The sequence below is a fragment of the Lepisosteus oculatus genome, chromosome 5 (genome assembly GCF_040954835.1).
Source record: "Lepisosteus oculatus isolate fLepOcu1 chromosome 5, fLepOcu1.hap2, whole genome shotgun sequence".
NCBI classification, from domain to species: Eukaryota; Metazoa; Chordata; class Actinopteri; order Semionotiformes; family Lepisosteidae; genus Lepisosteus; species Lepisosteus oculatus.
Window position 1 is genome coordinate 8755115 of NC_090700.1, and position 20174 is coordinate 8775288.

At 37.6% G+C, this 20174-nt stretch overlaps 1 protein-coding gene across 14 annotated transcripts in view; it reads right to left on the reverse strand.

The window, feature by feature from the left end:
* Positions 1-20174, reverse strand: part of tenm4 (teneurin transmembrane protein 4) — a 427071-nt gene that overhangs the window by 106015 nt on the left and 300882 nt on the right. For 5 of the 14 annotated variants that reach the window (XM_069190054.1, XM_069190059.1, XM_069190058.1 and 2 more), the window contains 4 exons: positions 16821-17039; positions 5272-5518; positions 2863-2961; positions 765-1000 (listed from right to left, as the gene is read on the reverse strand). In XM_069190054.1, the coding sequence (XP_069046155.1) occupies positions 765-1000; positions 2863-2961; positions 5272-5518; positions 16821-17039 (801 nt within the window). Of the gene's footprint in view, positions 1-764; positions 1001-2862; positions 2962-3183; positions 3259-5271; positions 5519-16820; positions 17040-20174 lie in introns of all 14 variants that reach the window. The other 9 variants (XM_069190061.1, XM_069190068.1, XM_069190060.1 and 6 more) reach the window with 5 other exon arrangements.

Sequence of the window (20174 nt, forward strand, 5' to 3'; positions counted from 1 at the left end):
TGACAGGAAAAAAGGAAATCCTTTTTGGTTCCCCTTTTTAACAGGGATTCTGTTTTCATTGGATATAGAAAACGATTAAATAAAATCAACCACACAAAGGAACATGGTTTCATTCGCGTGTTCCTATGGTTAACAAATCCTTCATTACCAAGACATTAGCTCACAGACAGTTAATGGAAAGAACACAGTTGTGTAGTCCAGATGTGTCTATGGGCATGTGACATGTATTTCCACCCTGCTCACCACCCAACACAATAAACAGTCTTCCCTCCATGTTTTTCATGAATCTAACAAACAAACAGTTTAAAAATGACTTACAGTACTACAACTACATAAGCATCTTATAGGAATAAATACTCTTGTTTTTATTTAGGAGTACAAACCTAGTTGGGAGTTAACCCCAGACCACCTCCCTCTTTGCATCAAAGGTAAATTAGTTTTACCTTTTTTTGTATTCCATGGTATGTTTCAGAAACGCATCTCCTGTGATAATCAAGAACTAACTATATATAAGAATTTCATTTTGGCTTCAACAATTACACAGTGGTCTTTTTGTCAGCCTCTACACTATGTCTGCAGACTAAACTGGGAGCAAGAAATTATCAAGTGAAACAGCTTCTAGGATATAGGCTTAGTAATACTTAGGGTTCTACAAGCCACAGAAAATAATATAATTGATATAATCTGCCTGCCTGTGAGGTCTTGGACCAATGTGAGACTTTTAACACATCGAAGGTTCATTAGAGAACACGCAAAACACTTACCAATGAAGTAGGCCAACAGAAAGACCAGCATGACAGAGATGAGGATGGCACTCAGGGCAGCACATTTCCAGTTGCAGTACTTGTAGGGCTTCTTCAGGTTAAAGGCAGGTCGGGAGAAGGTGCTGCGAGGGAGGGGACGCGGTGGAGGCGAGTACACTGTGCTGGACGTCAAGGGGTACCCCGGGGAGGTTGTGCAAAACAAGGGGGACGTACCCCCAGGCTTGAACAAGAAGTGCCTGCAAAATACACACGGTCACCTCACCATCTCCTGAGAGCGGCTCCTTTTCATCCCCCACGACTGGACGGAACACCTAGTGCAGTATCCTTTGACTGGCCAGTAATTCTGTCCTTCAGGCACAGTAACTACTAAGTCAAGCATGGATCACGAAACTGGAATAATGTACAGCTCCTAATAATAACCTGCACCTGTGGATGGCTAAACACATTCATCATCAGCGCTACAAGAATTGTGATCTGTGCCATGCCATGTTGAGGTGGTCATAACGAACATTATCTCTTAAAACCAAAGTTGCAGAGCCTGGGTATTATTATGAACTTGGTTTTACTTCGAATCTCAGAATGCAACACCGACAGCAAGACAAAAAATCTAGGTGTCCGTGTTGTACATCCTTATACTGTGTTTCGCCTTTGTGTCTTCTGATCACCCTTTTTCCCTCCTTTTGCAGTATACTCAAATTTTGCTGGTAATGACACCAGATGCTGGTGACGTCACTGGTAACGTGGTCCCTTGTGGTTAAATTATGTGGGTGAACCAACTGTTCCTACACTTCAAAGAGAAGCTTTTCTTGTCAATAAGTAAGTCAGGAATCCTCTTTTCCATTTTTCTAAATGCAAACATTAATAAGGCCAGGAGCACAGAATAGGATCGCCAAATAAACACTGCAATAAGCCATTTAAAATCAGATTCCACTACACAAATATTGGTATAATACTTTGACTACTCTTTTTCAGTACCGCCATTTCTTATTATGCAATGCTTAGACATTAACAAGCACTAGAGGACACTCCTGCTTAGTAAGGGCTTGTAGTGTTAATTTTATCAATAAAATTAATTATATTTAATTTTATTAAATGTATTTTTTCTAGAGGTTCCTTCTGGAAAAACCTCAAATGCAAAATAATATTACAGTTTAAAATATATAATATCAATCCTTTTAAGGACAATAATTTTACATCTCAAGGAATATGCAAATTGAAATATCGATAAGACGAAAGGGAAACAGAAGACTGCTTAAATTATTGAGCACCTGAATTATTGACACACCTGAAGAAGGCTCCACGGCCGAAACGTTGTGTTCTCTTTCTTCTTTTTTTCAGCATGGAATAAACCTATTACTTGTTCCTTTGCTTAAATTATGTTTGTTTAAAATAAGCGCATTGGTTGCCAGGAGGAAGGCTCGCGTTACAGAATGACCAGCTCAGCTGTCAGGCAGACAGATCAGTGCCTGGGCTTCATACTTACTGACCAGAATCAGGATCTGCTTAACATGAATCATGGATGACGGTTAAGGACAAAGTAACGTGGGTGATGGTGGTATCCACTTATGAAATTAAGGTGCTGACATCCCAGACATTCCACTCAGAGAAAACATTCTAACCAACAATAATTATCAATAATACCAAAGAATACATTAGCCAAATTATAAATTAGCCAAATAATATTTTGTCAAGGTCTGTATTGTTATTGTCAGTTAAAAAGATTTTATCCAGTCTTAAGTAGTGACTTTTCAGCATGGTGTTGATGATCCGTTGGCAACAGGGGCAGGCCATGTATAATGTAGACAAAAAAAAATTCAATTTAACTTTTGAGACTACAAATCAATAAAATGCATATATACTATCCGTACATGTGATGATCTTATTTTAAAGAAAAACAATTTGTTGGGTTATATTTACACAGATATAAGCAATATTCAAAATAAAGGTGAAATAATAAATTGTTGATATTTGATGTTACCACATTGCACTAAAATGCTGATTTATCTATCCTATTTAACAATTGTAATAATTCTTAAATTATTACTTTCGAATCAAATAATTGGATAGTAGCAAGACATTAAACGTGAGCGTCACATACCCTTCACTGTAAGCACCATCGCGATGTGCTGATGCTAGAATGTCCATCTCAATGAGGTTGTCCTGTAAAGTCTCTAGGAATGTCTGCTTTGCTATGTTTCTACACACAGATGGAAAGATGTGATGAGTGACACCAGAGTGCAACATGCATGTAAGGAACACACAAAAAGTGCTCACCAAAAAAAAAGGCCAGAACATATACAAAAAATAAAACCCTTATGGAACTAGACTATTAGTGACATATTAGTGAGACAATCAACAGCTACCTGTCCTTATCTGTAGCTACAGTGAGCACACTGGGCTTTCCCAGAATGCCCCATACCTTGTATTGAATGATCCCTGCCCTTCTCTGTATGCGTCTTGCTCTTCTCTGATATACAAAAGAGTATTCTGGCTCCTTTTTGACCATAATTGAAAGAAAACAATGCATCACTTTAATCAACCCTTGTAATTTCACATTACATGATAATGTAACCATTAAATGAGAATAAAACGGACCCTCGTACAGTCATACCTGAACTTCAAGTTCTCATTATCATCCACACCATCACAGAACATAGAAAAGATACTGCGGGTATCGTTAAATTAGCTGTACAGCACTTTTTCTTAAATAAAAACATACAAAATCATTTTGACAAACCCCTTGAAAAGTTTGAACTCAAAACAGTATGTACAACAGGTTATCGACTTTCTAGTGAAGCTGTTAATAACCTTACAGTGTACATTCTTTGTAAGAACACTGTTCCATAAGAGAAAGCTGAGTCAATGTAATGGGTAAATGGCAACATACACTGTACAGGTTGAACATGGAAAGTAAAAGGAGAAAAAACCTTTTCTTTTCTGTTAATGACAGGCTGGCTGCAGCAGTCTGTTTATTTACAGAGGAAAATGAAACGTTAGTTTCAATAATGAAATTATTCAGTCAGACGGGTATGTCCGAGACAAAGACAACAAACAAGCAAGACAAAATTCCAGATCACCGTGGTGGGAAAAAATACAGCAATGGCATTTACAATGACATTTTTAAAGATTTAATTTAATTTAGTCAACTTTGTCCGATACAAATACACAAAAGCTATTTAAATGTCCTTACATACTAATCAACCTGTTCTTTTTTTAACTTTAGAGAAGATGGTACTAATGATATTCTGGGGGAAATGCTTAGCCACCAGCCACCCTCTTAGGGCATGGTGTTGGCTCCAGTGGAAATACCTGTAGGAGATTAATAATTTCTACTTACATAGAACAGCTCCTTATCATTCATTACCCTGCTAACAGCCCTTCTACAAACTAACATTAATGTTCATTTTCTTGACTGGCCCATCTCTCTTAACATTGCCCATGTGCAGTGGAATGGATGGGAATATAGTAGATAGTGTAATTGTCCACTAAATTAACTCCATAATTCGCTTGTCAATTTGGATCACGTATGAGTCAAATAGTTATGCAATCCAAAAGCATTTTCAAAAAAAGGAGTTTTATCACTGGCCTTTGAGCATATTCATCCTGGAACCACACTGCTGATCCCTTTACTGGCTCATTTCTCTCTTGATCAGACTGGATCCGGACAGTATGCAGTCACATGCAACATCAGTAACAACAGCATTCGCTGCCTGTAGCCAATATCCCAGATCTCCTGAAAAGGCTTGTACTGGCATTTTGACATCTAGGCTAAACCAATCCATTTCTCTTTGTTTGGGGCCTCTCTCTCACCCATTTCTGATTCAGTTGGATCTTAATTTAAGCATCAGTGCTTTTGGTTCACTTTACAGAGTAATGCCTTGATTGATTTGCCAGTGCAGTGCCTGAACAGCAAAAGAAACATAGTAAAAACCGACATCCTTCCCCAATTGGGTACTTCACTGATTTAATTCATATCAGAGCCTTTTCCTATTTAAATAACATTATATCTAAGTCCGTATCTGCACGGAAATGTATACAAAGACAAAACCAATATTAGAAAAGGCTGTGAAGCAGAAGCACGACTCAGACAATTCAAAAGTCGAAACATACATTTTCCAAAAAAGGAAGGGTGTTATTGGAATTTATTATGAATTGAATACTCTATAAAAGAAAAAGTTATTGTCTCCTTGTACACAGCATTCCATGTTCAATATGCATACTGCACAGTGCATGTATAATAGGAGACCTCACAGTTCTCTGGGGTCTCTTTGAATGAGATATTCAGGGCGTTCGGCACTAGGGTGCTAGCTTGATCAGCAGAAAAGGTATGTGAAAAGGGGGTAAATAAGAGTGCTATATTTAATGAAATAGATGGGGTATTTTATTGGACAAAAGAACAAGAGATATGGACCAAAGCAAACACTCATTGACTTATGTTCTCTTAAGCCAAAACTTGACTTAGCTCCACCTATATTGTGAAGATTCATCCAGACAATAGTAATGGTACCTGGTCTCCAGTGGGATGTTGCTGTTGAGTAGCCAGTTGTCCTGCGCGCTACCTGAGTCCTGTGTAGGGCCCTCTGGGGGCAAAGAGTGGTCTGTGGGCGCAGGGCTGGGGTTGCTGCGTGGGGTGTAGTTCCCTCTGTTCAGAGAGTTGGCTGAGGCCGCATGGTGCTGGTTCGGGGTGTGTGAGTGAGAGACTGGAAGGGGGGGTGTCCGGAGCCTGGAATGGTTCTGAAAGGATGATGATTGGTCTAGAACAGAGGAAATGAATATCATTATTAAACTTTGAAGGAGAGCAGCGTTCTGCTCTTATCACTCAATACGTGTTTTTTTCCCCCAAATATTGAGCTTTATTCTAAAAAGCAACTTCACAGCATTTCTTTTTTTCCTACCATTGCCCGCCATTCCTTATATGAAGTAGTTCCACAGCAGTCCAAACGTTTTAAAGGGAAATGTCAGTAGTGAGAACTATTCTGTCAGTAAGTTAAGTTATTGAGAAATATTCATTAACAACGGGGCATAGTACTACACTAATGGATATAAGGGAGGGCGTGAATTGCAATCCTTTCAAAAACATTGATTTAAATTAAAATAAAGCCTGTCTTTCATGGCTGTTGACTTTACACAATATTATGAAAAATGAAAGTAATCATGGGAAGCTTTCTTGCTTTTGACCATGTCAATAAAAATGCTATTTAGCGTTCACATTACAGATATGGATACAGAAAATATTTAATATAATGTTTACTCATTTGACCTCTGAAACTTTAATTTTTCATTGTTAAAGTACCAACAATCATAGCCAAAAACGGAAATCTCAGTGTAAAAAATACTTTGCTTCAATATGATCTACGGTAAATTACATGATTGCTGTACTGAAACAAGTCACTGGAAATAAGATGAGCGAACAACACATTTACAAAACAGAAGATAAGACACTTATGAAATGTCAATGTAAAAATTGTTCAAAACAAAAATTTAGGTTACAACCTGTTTCACTTTTTAACATTCCATTGTTATGTTTTAGATTTTATCAGCATTTTATATTTTAAGAAACTTATTTTAAGGACTTTTCCCACTAAGGAAAACCAAACATTTTAATTATGCACGTAGGTCTCTCACACTTCACTAGGCCAGTCTCAGTTCAATTTCCAAAGCAAGTATTCAAAACCTGTCTTTACAGTGCACTGTGCCTTCCTTAGAACTAGCCATGTAAAGCAATGTAAATAACTTTTTGTTGTGTTTTTTTTTCTTCTGAGGAGTGGAGGTGGGGACTCTTCCCCAGTATCTGGATGCAGAAGCTGTGAAATCACCACAACTTATCACCTGCTGGAACCAACCATTAATTCAATGGCCTAAATCTGCTAAAGGATTGTTGTGACCCCATAAATATTCATGTTCTACACAGTAACATCTTTTAATACGGGCAACAAGACACTGTTATTAGTTCTACTGATGCTTACCAACAAGGATAGAACCTACAGGCAACTGAACCTCAATATTAACTAACACCACCCACCTAATGTTCCAAAATACGATGAAAAAATGCATTTCCTGTTGTGGGTCACAGCATCCACCAGTCTATCCCAGAAGCACACGATACGATGCAGAACTATACTGTGTGTGGCATGCCAGTCCACTGAAGGGCACACACACAAATGCACACAAGCACACAGGTACAATTTAGATATGTATTTTAACACAGTCAGCAGATCTTTCAAAGGTGGAGGAAACTGGGGCAGCCAGCGAAAATCCACATTAACACAGGGATAATATGCTCTACAAAGAAGTTCAGAATCAAACTCACGGACACAAAAACTGTGAAGCAGCAGCACTAACCCCCAATCTACCATGTGTGGCAATTAAATCATTGAATTGTCAGATAAAAAAAAATAAACATTCAAATCCAGGACAGGTTGAGAATTATGTCTGAGGACTTCAACAGCCCAATTTGATTACTGAGAGCTTGGTAAGAACATAGATGAGGAGACCAAGTGGTGTTCATGACCTACACCTGGCCACCCCCATCTCAGCCCTTACAATACCTCTTACCTGAGGACCTCACTGTAATTAGGAATGATTACTACAAGTGGAACAGTATCAGATTAAAAGACGGTTACAGTTAAGATAAAGAAATAGTCCTCTAGGCTCTCTTTTTGAGCAGTATAGGAAGAAACCTTGCAGGGTGTGAAGTAGTAAAATATGATACAATTTAATTGCAAATCTAAAGGAATCCACTCCCCCTCATTTATAAAAATTACAAAGTCATCAGCACCATTTGACTAAGGTAGCTATCACTGTCACTCTGTTGCCCACAGAGACAGGCTACAAGCTTTAAGCTTACTTGAACATGAAACACCTCTAACACTAAGTCAGGAAATTCCAAATACTTCCATTTGCCTTAAGAAAAATAAATACAATATAGGCAACATACAGTGCACTATACAAGTATTTCTGACAGGCTCAAAAAGATTTAATATCTGATGTTTGAATGCACCGGTGTCAAAGTAAAATCCAATTAACATGGGTTCTTGCTACATCAGCCTTTTTGGCAAACACTTGAGACACAGTGACCGTGAAAATGATTAGCACAAGACATGCAATTTTTCTACAGACAGGTATCAACATGTAGCAATTTGCATTATAGTTGACAGCAAATAGAGGCATAAACTGTTTTCACTTTCAGCCCGACAAATTAAAAGGCATCATTATATTGGCCTGCAGAAAGTACAGAAAGTTTTCTGAACACAGTGTGCTTGATTGAATACAGCACGATTCCACATTAAAAACGGCAAATGTCTGTAAGGCACAGAAACTTTCTGCTTTGTTCTGATAAGGACACCCAGCAATAGGAATGGCAGGTTGGTTGAAAGACTTGTCTGACAGTCTCCTCTATAGAGAGTACTGCAGCAATGTTGCAATATGCATTAGACCCTGTAGTTCCATGCCAGGAGAAAGGAATATCACATTGCATTAATCTGTTTCCATAACTACTGAGCAATTCATCAATCATTTAGATACACTGTCTCTGTATGGGCTAATGCAGCTTTTTTCCTGTGTGTCCTTCCCCCCTCCATAGAATACCTAGAGCACCGATTGCCAATAATTGAGTAGAGCAAACAAAATCTAATTGGCTTGCCTATTAACTGGTTTATTCACAGACAGGTTTCCAAAGTGTGTTTAGCTCAGAAATTAATTCTCAAGAGCTCTGGCCTGGTAAGCTGATATGTCAAAGTGAAAGAGTCTCTTGTGGTAAGCTGGCTCCATAGGACAAAAAGGCATATAAAGTGTTTATAGACACCTCTTTCATTTTTCGCAATAGTGGTGATGATCTCCAGGTCAAGTCGAGGGAAATGTTTTGTTATGCATCAAGTATAAGGTTAGGAAGAAAGACAATTTGCTTAAGTGTGATGCGACTATGGCTGCGATCAACATAATATGGTTTCTCAAGAGAATACAATTGTGAAAAGGGAAAACCCTGTTCAGGAAATGTTACGTTATTTTTTCGTCTACAGCTAATGCATTCACAGCTTGAATCTGCAGGACAGGTAGTTAAAAACACATCACCTTGAACATATTCTTGAGGAAATAAACACACAGCCACTACAATATTTTGAAAACAAGCCTGGCCTTTAATTACTAGCTTCCATTTCGCTATCAAATGTTATATTATCCAAGCTACTTGGCAGCGTGATTATAAATGAGTAGTTTTCTTCGTTTTCAGGCTTTAGATTATTTAAAGCTCTGTAACTGCAACAAAGGCACATGACAACACACAATAACCCAGGAACTTACAGTACATCTCTAATTTGTCTTGATGTAAAAAATGTTTGTTAATGTATGATTACATACAAGCTTACACCCAAAGGTCCTCTTAACATACTAAATGACTTTCAAGGCTACATACTGCAAAAACCTCTGCTGACGAATTAATATTAATAAATCTAGGCATTGGTTGAAAGACACATCACATATCACATAAAACACTATTTTCTACACAGTATCTAACACAGGTATTATAACAAGTGTATTCAGTGTCCCATGTATGAGATTTAGTACCACTGTTCCAACTATTATTTGTATTTGTTAGTTGGAAACTTGAAAATGTTAAATAAAAAACATATTGCACAGATTCTGTCATTCTTATCTCTTAGGGAGGTCTAACATTTTTTTGCAGACGAACTTTCAGGGCCTCAGCTTGATTCCAGTGGGAAGACCACTGCCCTTGGTGAAATTGTTTTGGCCTATAACATCTATTTCTGACAAAGCAAAGCTCTAGCAGAATCCAAGGTTAAAAATATTATTTTGGATGAAAGACAGATAGAGAAGTGGCAGAACAAGCCCTGACGAAACACCATTTAGCATTTGAGTAGCTGAAATGCAATACAAATAAATTTACTGAAAGCCCATTTGATATTACATAGCCCATTTACAGCAGGTCCAGCAGGAAAGCGGGGGAACTCAGTGAAAATGTATGCAGCTTTAAAACTCAGATCTTGCTGTGAAGATTCAACAAACCTTCGAGAAAATGAGGGATCCAGTAAAACAAAAGAGCTTGTTATTAAACACATACATATAGTATATATATATACAATTTTCTGAAAATGCTTTGTTTACCCTTATATATAAGTCTTGTACACAAGGCCAGTGTTGTGGTGTTTGAGGGTGGTGAACATGTCTGGTTGGGGACCAAGGACTCTTACTGGCCTCCCCTGGTCAGAGACGGATTTTGATGTTTGTAGGCCCTAGGCACGTTCACTCCAAAGTGTACAAAAAGAGTAGTAAATGCCAATTGAATTACGTTGATTGACATGATGCACCGGAAACTATTCTAATGCTAACCTACGTGATTGATGGAGCGAGTCGAGCGGCCATCACTTCGATACTTCTAATTTCTAGAACAGCTGCTTGATAGCGTGTGATTATCGATTTGGAGCACCTAGAGTCGATCGCAAGCATGTTGTTTCAGTTCATTTTTCCCTTAGTCACTAGTGTTTCTCTCCTTCGTAGGCCCTAAAAACTTCGTAGTCCCCGTAGTGGGAAATCCGGCACTGCTCCTGGTATTGTTGGGGCCCCTCTCACTCATTTTTCACTTTCTGTGATCCAGGGGTGCGGTTAAGTTGACACTGGATGTGTCAATTTACTGAGGGGCTTCTTTTTCGGAAGTATGTAGAACTCCAATTGCTATTTCATTAACTTGTTTTGGGAGTGGTACAATATTGACCTAGGGAAACCATTTCCTGCTTGTCCTCCAACTGGTGCCAGGCGACTACTGACTCATTCAGAACCTAGTCTACTGAAGAATGAAGGATTCTGAATACATTATTCAAAATGACAGATGTTGGTCCATCTCATTTAAAAGAAACCCATTTGATCAAATTCAGTGATCTGCCAAAGCCCTGGACACAAGTTCAAAGCAGAAAAGCAGGTGATTCAATAGGAAATTAATCAAAAGGCAAAACTGATTAAAAGGAATTGCTTACTTCTACACCAAGTAAATGTAGCCAATGAGTGAAGTAAAAGAGTTAATCAAAATTACATTTCCTTGAGCACATAAGAATGGGCTGAGGCCAAATTCTGTTGCTCTCTGTCTCCCTCTTTTGGACTAAGATGTTTGATTTGTTTTTTTTACTACTACAGTATGCATTTCTGAACAAAGGTGCATTTGGGAATACCTCTTTTCTTAACAGACTTCATTGTAAAGTAATAGGTACAGCAAACAGCAAGCACTAGGTGTAATTTTCAGCATCATTTGGTCTCTTTCTATATGTGTGAGTGACAAGGCTTTAGAGATAGTGTTTTCCTGATTTGCACCATTAATTATTGCAAAATGTACCTCACTATTCGTGGTAAATAGCATCTTGGCAGCGTCTCTCAGAGACACAGTCCGCTCAGTCCTGTAAAAGATCTACAGAAAAAACAAATTTTGCTCCAAAATTTAAGTCACTAAAACTATTAAAAGCTAACTGTCCAATGAACTGCACATTTCCGAGCATTCGAAAGGTAAAAACAAACTCTAGCTAAAGTCTCTTTTTAATGCACTAGCTATTTTCTTACTCAACAAGCAAGATGATTAAAAAAAGCCATGATTAATTTCCTGCCAGACTGTTAGGTTTCAGATGAAAAACTGAGATGTCTACAAGCTTATTTTAAGGACTGCTTTCCTATGTGGTAAAGTAAGGATATGATCTCCTGGCAGTTTAATTTGGAGCTACACCATATCACGGGAAGACAATGTCCTCATTTCATGCTGCACCCCCTTGAAAGATGCAGAAAATGGGAGGAGTGCTTTGTTAAAGATTTCTTGCACAGCAGGGGAGTACAGCCCCATAGCTAAATTCCCCTAGAAGGATTTACTTGCCAACCCCTGTGAGACAGCCAGGGACTGCAGCAAAGCGCATGTCCTGTAGAATGTCCAAGAATCTTTGGGGACCAGACCTTTAAGATTCTGATAATATTGTCAGCTTGATAGGGGGAGACATTCTGGAGAGAAAACTACAGGCTTGAAAAATAAAAACATATGCTGTTGCACAGACGAGGACAACCGTCTTCTGAATATATTTGCAAATAAATGTTGCATTGTACAGCCAGAGCATTTTAATTTAAAAAAATGATGCATTTTAAAGTACCTCCAAACAATCTTCAGCAAGCATGACTTGCATCCTTAAAATATTCTACACTCTGCAGGGATGAACAATTAATTACAATTTTTACCAATTGCTTTACATGTTTCAATTAGAAAAGGTATGTCTGTATCTGCAGCTAACACTGTACTGTAAGATTCTCACTTGTTATTGACAACATCTAAGTCAGAATTCAATAGGTTATGACTATAAACGGTGTCAGGCAAACTAAACGATTCATGATCCTTCCTTTAAAAGGGCCTTGGATTAACTTTGATCAGAATGTTTTCACTCTGGGGACATTAAAGAATAGATATCACTCATACTAGACTGAACCTTCCTTCACTTTTCTGTACAATGTACACACACCAGAACAGTAACTGGAACAGTTTGTAAAGACATACAGTATACTCTCTGATTTTTACCTTAAGAAATTTTGTCTTATAAAATACAAGCTAAGAGATACCATAGTACAATTTTATTAAACAAAGACATATTCCAAGGAGAAATCATAAAACAGCACATAATACAGAGGTCTGGCACGTTTTGAGAGTCCTTGTGTTTTTTTTTCCTGTATAACGTTAGGAATAAACTACAGTCCTTAAAGAGGTATTTGTTTGAGTGCAAAGCGTTATTTGTGAACAATACCATGCAGGCAACGTAGTAAAACTTCAAAAGCTTAGCTAACACTATTGTTTTCAAAGAGAAGTGTCATACCTCCCTCCTCAGAGTGTTTTGTAACAGTGACTAATCAAAGTATTGAGAACAGCTTGTGTATTCCCTGGTTCTCTTCTGGCAATGAACTGGAATCTAGCTGAAGATCATCTAGCCGGGGGGGGGTCCCCATACCATCAAAGTCATGATGCCTTAATGTACATATTTAATGGATCCGCTTAAGAGGACAAAGTAAGGCAGACAACAGGGAACAAACTGAATATAAATAGACCAGCTTTCAAACTATGGAAGTAATTAAAGGATTGGTATATCACAGACTTACCAAGCATTCCTTTATAAAGTAGTAAAACTAAAAACAGAATTATTATGGAAATTGGGCTATGCGGTGTCAGTCCTATGCTGGTAAAACTGGAATGACTGTGTAAGATCTTTATGCTAGCACAATTTACATAATTCCCTGCTTATTTACATATGAGCGGAATAAAAGGTGAAAGTTCTTTAGGAGCACATTTCATCATGGACATTGGCAGTTCTGTTTCAGGACCAGAGGTTATCTTATAAACTGAGCGAGCGTTCTTTGCCCTGAAGCACAGTCAACTGTCCGACAAAACGAGCAGAAACATGGCCTCTGGAAAGCAGGAAAATCGGGTGGTCTGAATACAGAAACAGAACCACGAGTCAGAAGCCTTCTTTATTTGTACTCAGATGTGACAGTGTCGGAAAATGCTTTGAGGTACAGTACACACAAAAATCCAAACATGTCATAAACCGCTTGAAATGAAAGGAAAAGCTCTCTCACACCCCCACTACCCCATACTGAGAGCCTTGAGGCAGCCCAGATTTCTATGCAAATAAGAACCTTTGTCATTTGATGCAACACCTAGAAACGAACATCCTCTACTTTCTTCTTCATTTAAATCCACTTGGAGCCTCTGTGTGGCTAGATGTTAAGGGGATTTTGGCCTGCATCATAATACTATAACTATCACTATTTTATTGACAGTCTCTGAGCTGCAACACTTTAATGTTTGATTTAAATTCAGCCTTCGGTTCAATTAATTGTCAAGCCCAATCAATTATTTACACTATTTTGTGCACATTGCAAGCCTGCAAGGGATGCTTAAGGGTGTGGCTCTTTAAAGTGATAGCTGTAACAGCCACAAGTTAAAATATGTTCACTGAGGAAAATAAGATACAGTACTGTATATCACATGCCTCCTTTATGAGAAATATGAACACAACAATCACTGCTTGTGTTGTACTGACCTGCTAATCCATTTCATACCCATATGGAACATGCTGTATTACATAACAAGCTTGATGATTTTCCCAACTAAAAATGCACAACACATCCGTCTAAAAATTACACATCTACAGTAGTTTTTTGTTAGTTACAGTTAGAGTATACAGTCTGCATGTTAGATTTTGAAAAGCACATATAGTTCCACTTAAATCCAAATGGATTGATCATAGATTTATTAAAATATCACATAGGAACAAAGGTTCTTTTGGGGTGGAGTCAGATCCATAATTCAGTTCATTTGTCTGAAAGACATAATGTGTTCTGCTTGGCTTATATCTTTCTGCTTCTGAACCGCTGATGTGTACATGTTTACAGCAATATGTGGTTAAATCATAATAAAGATGTGTAAAGTTGATAAACAGTATTGAAATCAACCTTTGTAAACAGAGTACAAAGAAAATGTACTTAAAGCAGTACATTAAATTGAAATTTAGGACACATTTACAGAGTTACATTTACCTTATATGATTAAATTACTTTGTAAACCTGTAAAATAAATAATCTTTTATGCCAAGTAGCAGAAGAATGGAAGTGCAAAGTTTAGAAACTGCAAAATAACTTCCTGATTTTAGGACAAAAAAATATTCCTAGCTAACAAAGGACATATTCCACCTCTTCATCATCATGATAATGCAATTTATTTTAAGTGCCTTGCAAAAAGCTCCAAGCCATTATAAACAGTACAAACAAACACATAACAGAAGAAAAACAAATCTCATTAAAAAAATCAATCATTTTAAATTAATGCATTACATGTCTTTGATATAAACATATTCTGATAACACCTAATAGCTATATCTTCTAGTTACAGCAGATTTCTGAGCTTTAATCTTTTCGGAGTTAACCATATTAGGATCTTTTTCATAAAAAATCAGACACCAGATACCATACATACTATTTTGCAAATAAAAGAAAGCCAGACGAGCGACTCAATGATTTAAAAATATTTTGAAAATCTCAAACATAATCTGGTTACCTTCTTTCAAATTATGAATGATACTCCTAAGGTCAGCTTTCTTATGTCTTATCGGGTAAGATAATGGAAAGTAAGCGGATACTGGGCGTCACAGGAAAATGGTTAATAATAATAATCATCATCTTATTGTATACATTATATTAGTGCTATACTATATACCATTAATCAGTTCAGTTTGGCACAAATCCAATGAAATGCTTATAATGGGAACACCCATCCACCACCACCAATGAGTAGCACCAGCCAGGATGATGTGACAGTAGTCAAAGTGTGCTTATATGCTCACCACACATCCGCTATCAGTGGGGAAGAGAGCTGAGTGATGAAGCCAATTTTATAGATAGGAATTATTAGGAGGCCATGACTGGTAAAGGCAAGGGAGACACCAGGGTAACACCCCTACTCTTTGTAAGAAATGCCTTGGGATTTTTAATGACCATGGAGAGTCAGGACCTCCATGGTATGATTGATTATGTGTGTTAGTATGATTATGAGGTACATAATGATTGAAAATCACTGTCGTCATCACAAGTCTATTTGTTTCTGGCCAAATGGCTACAGGCACAGGGGACCTTCAATCCCTTGTTCATTGGACACCCTATCAATAACATTGCAGGGGCCATAGAATTATCCTCCTGTGAATCAGTTAATTAAAAAAGAGCCTCTATGACTTTAGGTTTAGCACATATTAATTGTACTGCTTTTTGCAGCTACATACTATATAAAGATAGAAATTAAACCAGAAATTGTTCAATACAAGTGAAATAAATCAAATATTATAATTTGATCCCAACTGCCAAATTAATGTTAATTTCTTTCTCATCCTCGGTAACTCTTGGATGACAATCTGAACAAAGCTGACTCAGTCTTGAGTGGTATCTAGTTACATTTTTGTAGAGGGGTAAAGGGATGATTCTTTTGAATTATTTCACTTCACTGGTCTTTTTAAAGTTTAAATGTTTAAAGTTTTGAAATGTTTCAAAATGATTTGTGCAAATTTGCAGGTAAGACAACACACTGCAAAACTGTGTTAAAAGTGCTATACTGTATTACTCTTTTGAGTCCCTGGATGCAGTTATAAAGTCTCTTATTGGTTGTGTAACATTGGGGAATATTTCTATTAGTTTATAATGATCATTTCTATTTCTATTAGTTAAATCAACAACTAAATTAATCTCTTCATAGGAAAGCAGGATTTTTTTATTTCCTTTGTTTGGCACCATTCAAATGTAATTGTTGGTTCTAGCTGGAAACTTTATTGCCTCTTGAATTTCATAAGAATTTTAGGATCACTTACAATACCTGCATTTTTATAGAGTGTTATCAACCTTGGTTACCCATAAAAATAAAGAGACTGTAATTAGTATGAAAAATGAGCACAATGTTAGACTCTTATATATTTCAGAAGCACCTCATATAAAAGATTAATAGATTTTAATAGGTCATTATTGAGGAATTTGTTTTCACTTCATTGCTAAAGTTCCTAATCTCAAAATAGAAGATACAAAAAGCAAGCAGACACCTAGCATTCAATTCTGAGGTTTATTTAAAAGAAAAACAGGCTTTTCAATTCATTCACTTGAATGCAAACATTTTCTCTCAAGTACACCTGAATCTTCACTGCTCAAATGAAAAGCTACTGCCAACACCCACAAAGGATATAAATGACTACTCGCCTCCTGTCAGCATGCTGCTTCTGCAAAATCAATCACTTGGTGACAAACATTTCCTTGGCTAAAGCTAAATATTTCATTGGCCAAATTAAGGTGTCATTCACTTAGCCCCTCAATCCAATGAGTATCTCTCATTGAAACACCTGGGGGCAGAAACTGCAGATACTGTGATGTCTCCGATTTGTTTCTCCCCTGGATTTCTACAACACATGGCACAGCGGAGTACATCTTATGAGCAAATACTGTATGAGAAAGAACTGTGTCCCCACTGAGCAAGCAAGAAAAGTTTGAAGACCAACTCACCTTCTGCAGCAGTAGTAGGAGCACACAGGTTCCCAGAGCCCGTTTTAACTAAGAATGAATTAGGGGCAAACTCCTCTTCGGAGTCAGAATCCGGGGTTGGCTGAACCACAGAGTTACCTAGCAACCTTCTCTGGCTCTCATTTGCTTCAAGGGAAGGGGGAGGGGAAGGGGACTGCTCAACTGGGGTAGATGAGGCAGATGAACAATGCAGGGGAGGACCTGTGGACCACAAACAGAAACAACACAGGGGAAAAATAAACCACATATTTCAAGGGAACACAACAGAGGAAGACAACACAAAACATGCAAGACGAGGTTCAAGGCTGAGGTTCAGAACTCAAAGGACAAGGCATGCAGCATTCCACCACCAAACAAGTCTGCCGAAATCTGGACACCTCAATAACACAGGCACACTATGATGGTTGTGTCCCTGCTGGGAGGTGTCAGCAACTACAGCCGCAGTCAATAGAAAAGTGCCAGAGGCAAGAACATGCAGAGCAGATAATACTTTCACCACCTCAGGAGACCGTGGCTTCTCCGGTCAAAGGCTCCAGGGCATGTTTTACATCACCCAGTACCCGATCCTAATTATTTTAATTTGGTTTTCACATTACTGGAAGACGGTAGTGAAATATGAAATATATTTTCTTTTTTCATCCAATGGATCCTTCATTCTTGCCGTGGCCCATATCTCCTCCGTGGTGCTCAGAAGACAGTCTATTCCCACACTGCCCTTTAAAGGTGTGTAGAGTGGGACTGCTGCAGGTTTCCACAGCTCGTAGCAAAATGAGTGCAATTCAAGTGTCACGACTGCAGTCGCCTTTAGTTTCATTTTAACATTGAGAAACTTACAAATATGCAGCAACTCCACCCTTAATCAAGTGCTTAACTGCAAAGATGAACTACCTCTGGAAAATGATACTTAAAACAAGTTTGTATTTGTGTATCATGGCAGTCGACACTTCCAATTGATATGTGACATGATTCTGACTCTGTTCCTTAGTAATCTGGCTCTTAGCTTCCTTGGGTATTGTATTTATCACACCTTACCATATTTCTGTATCAATATATATTTTTTTTAAATAGCACTATTCACTGCTTAGGTACTGCAGATGTAAATGCCACAATGGAGATAATTGTACATCCACTGGAAACAAGGACTCCTACTGCATTGTGAATGAATGGGAATCAAATAAAAATGTATTATATATTTTTTTAACCAAAATCTATTGTAGCTCAATTTGTGTTTAAAATTACTGAAGAGAATTAAGTCTATGTTTGTTAACATACCTTTTAACATATCTTTCATTCAGATGTTGTTAAAATTCTGGCCTTTAAAATTCAGATCAATAAAAAACAACAGCCAATATTTAGGCAGACTTGCCAGATGGAAGACAGTTCATCGTAGGGAAATACAAATATAAATTAAAAATGACAAAGAACCAGCAGAACCAATGTAACCATGGAGAAAATTCCTGCAATTGCTGTGCCCCTGGGTCTGCATTTTCAAAGAAGTAAAACAACAGTCAAATTGAGTCTAGGTCTCTGTTTATGTTAATTAAAATTCTTTTTGAGCACCATCATTTACCATTTATAAAAGTGACAAAGTCAGCACTTGGAGCAGTATACAAAGCTTATTTACATAAATAATCATGTCGCTAGATTTGTTCATCTGAAGGTCATACAGTACCAGTACATTACATTCTTTAAATAAGGAAACATAGGACAAACAATATAATTGAAAAATCAAGTGTTACCTCTTGTACATGGACTAATTACAATATTTACAAAATCATTATGCTGTCAAAACAAAAATAAAAAAAACTAAATCATACTTTTTGTGAGTTTCACTGCAAAACAAAAAATAATCTCCATTTTCTTTCATGCATGCATCACTCAGCTTCTTTTTTTTTGTTGGTGAGGTCTGCAGTATTTTATTCCATGCTATCATCCTCCAGTAGAACTTATTATCTCTCATTTTACATCACTGCACTCCATAATTCCACAATTTGTAATTAACATTTGGATACTGTGCCCCACCACTGCAAAAGGATGAGGGAAGCCCCACGTTTGAGCTGCTAAAATAAGCAGCACAATGAAAGAAAGAGATAGTGTTGCTCTGGAGTCAGTTCTGAGAAGAGAGACCAGATAAAGTACATTCCCCAGACTTGAAAGGAATGTGCCATTCTGACAGGCTTAAATAACTAAATCGCGTTAGTCTCAGAGACTCTAAAAACTTAACTCATAGACTCCCTAATCAACAACGAAATGCTAACTGGACTAAGTGGAAATGAAGTGAAAGTACATTTAAAACAGACACAAAGAGTTGTGGGAGCTTGGAACAAGCTACCCAACCATGGTTTTGAAACTGATACCATCACTTATTTCAAGAGATGGCTGGATAAGATCCTACAATCATTGTGTTACTAAAAACTAAACAAACTAGATGAGCCAAATGGCTTCCTCTAATTTGCAAGCTTTCTTACATTCTTGAACAGCAATAATTATTCCACCACCTTGTTGACATTTCTCTAACTACACGGTGCACTGAAGCAGACACAATTATGAAACTGAGTTTGTAAACTTATTACACTTGCTGTTGTCACTTAGTCATTAGATTGAATTTTAGATTGAAAGCAACTCACATGGAATTCTCCCCATCACCTCATAACAAATTTAAAGCATACCTGTTTACTTCATAAAAAATAAAATAAATAATGCTTTTGTCGCGCCTTATACAGTTTATCTGTGAAAAATATTATTTTCTTCAACCTGTGATGATTACAATACTCATTCTAAAAATGGAAAATGCCTTAAGGCATTTGGATTTATACCCCATTTCCCCCACTGTGTAGCATCTACAAATTTCAGAAAGGGACAGTAAAAGTCAGGAAGGCATCATTCAGACATCATATCATGATAGAACTTAGTCAAAGAGTCCTTGTCTTCTGTAAAGTAAGAAAGAATTGGGCATTTATCATCTTAATACTAGAAACTTGGGCAGCACAAAGGAAAAATGAAATCCATGAAAAGATTAAATACTGAGTTTGTATGTGCTCCCTGTTTCCTCTGGGTGTTCTGGTTTCCTCGAAATGGTTCAAAGCTGTACTGCACTGGCTTCTGGAAAAACAGGCCCTGGTGTAAGTGTGTGCTTGTCTGTGTGTGCCCAGTTATGGACTGGATTCCCATCCAGGGTGTATCACACCTTGTGCCCATTGCTTGGGATAGGCCGGCTTCCCCGTGACCCTGAACTGGATAAAGCCATTACAAAATGGACAGATGGATGAGCTCTTGAGCCACACAGTCTGCATGCTTCTTAAAAGACTATATCATGTGCATTGCACTTTGTATAAG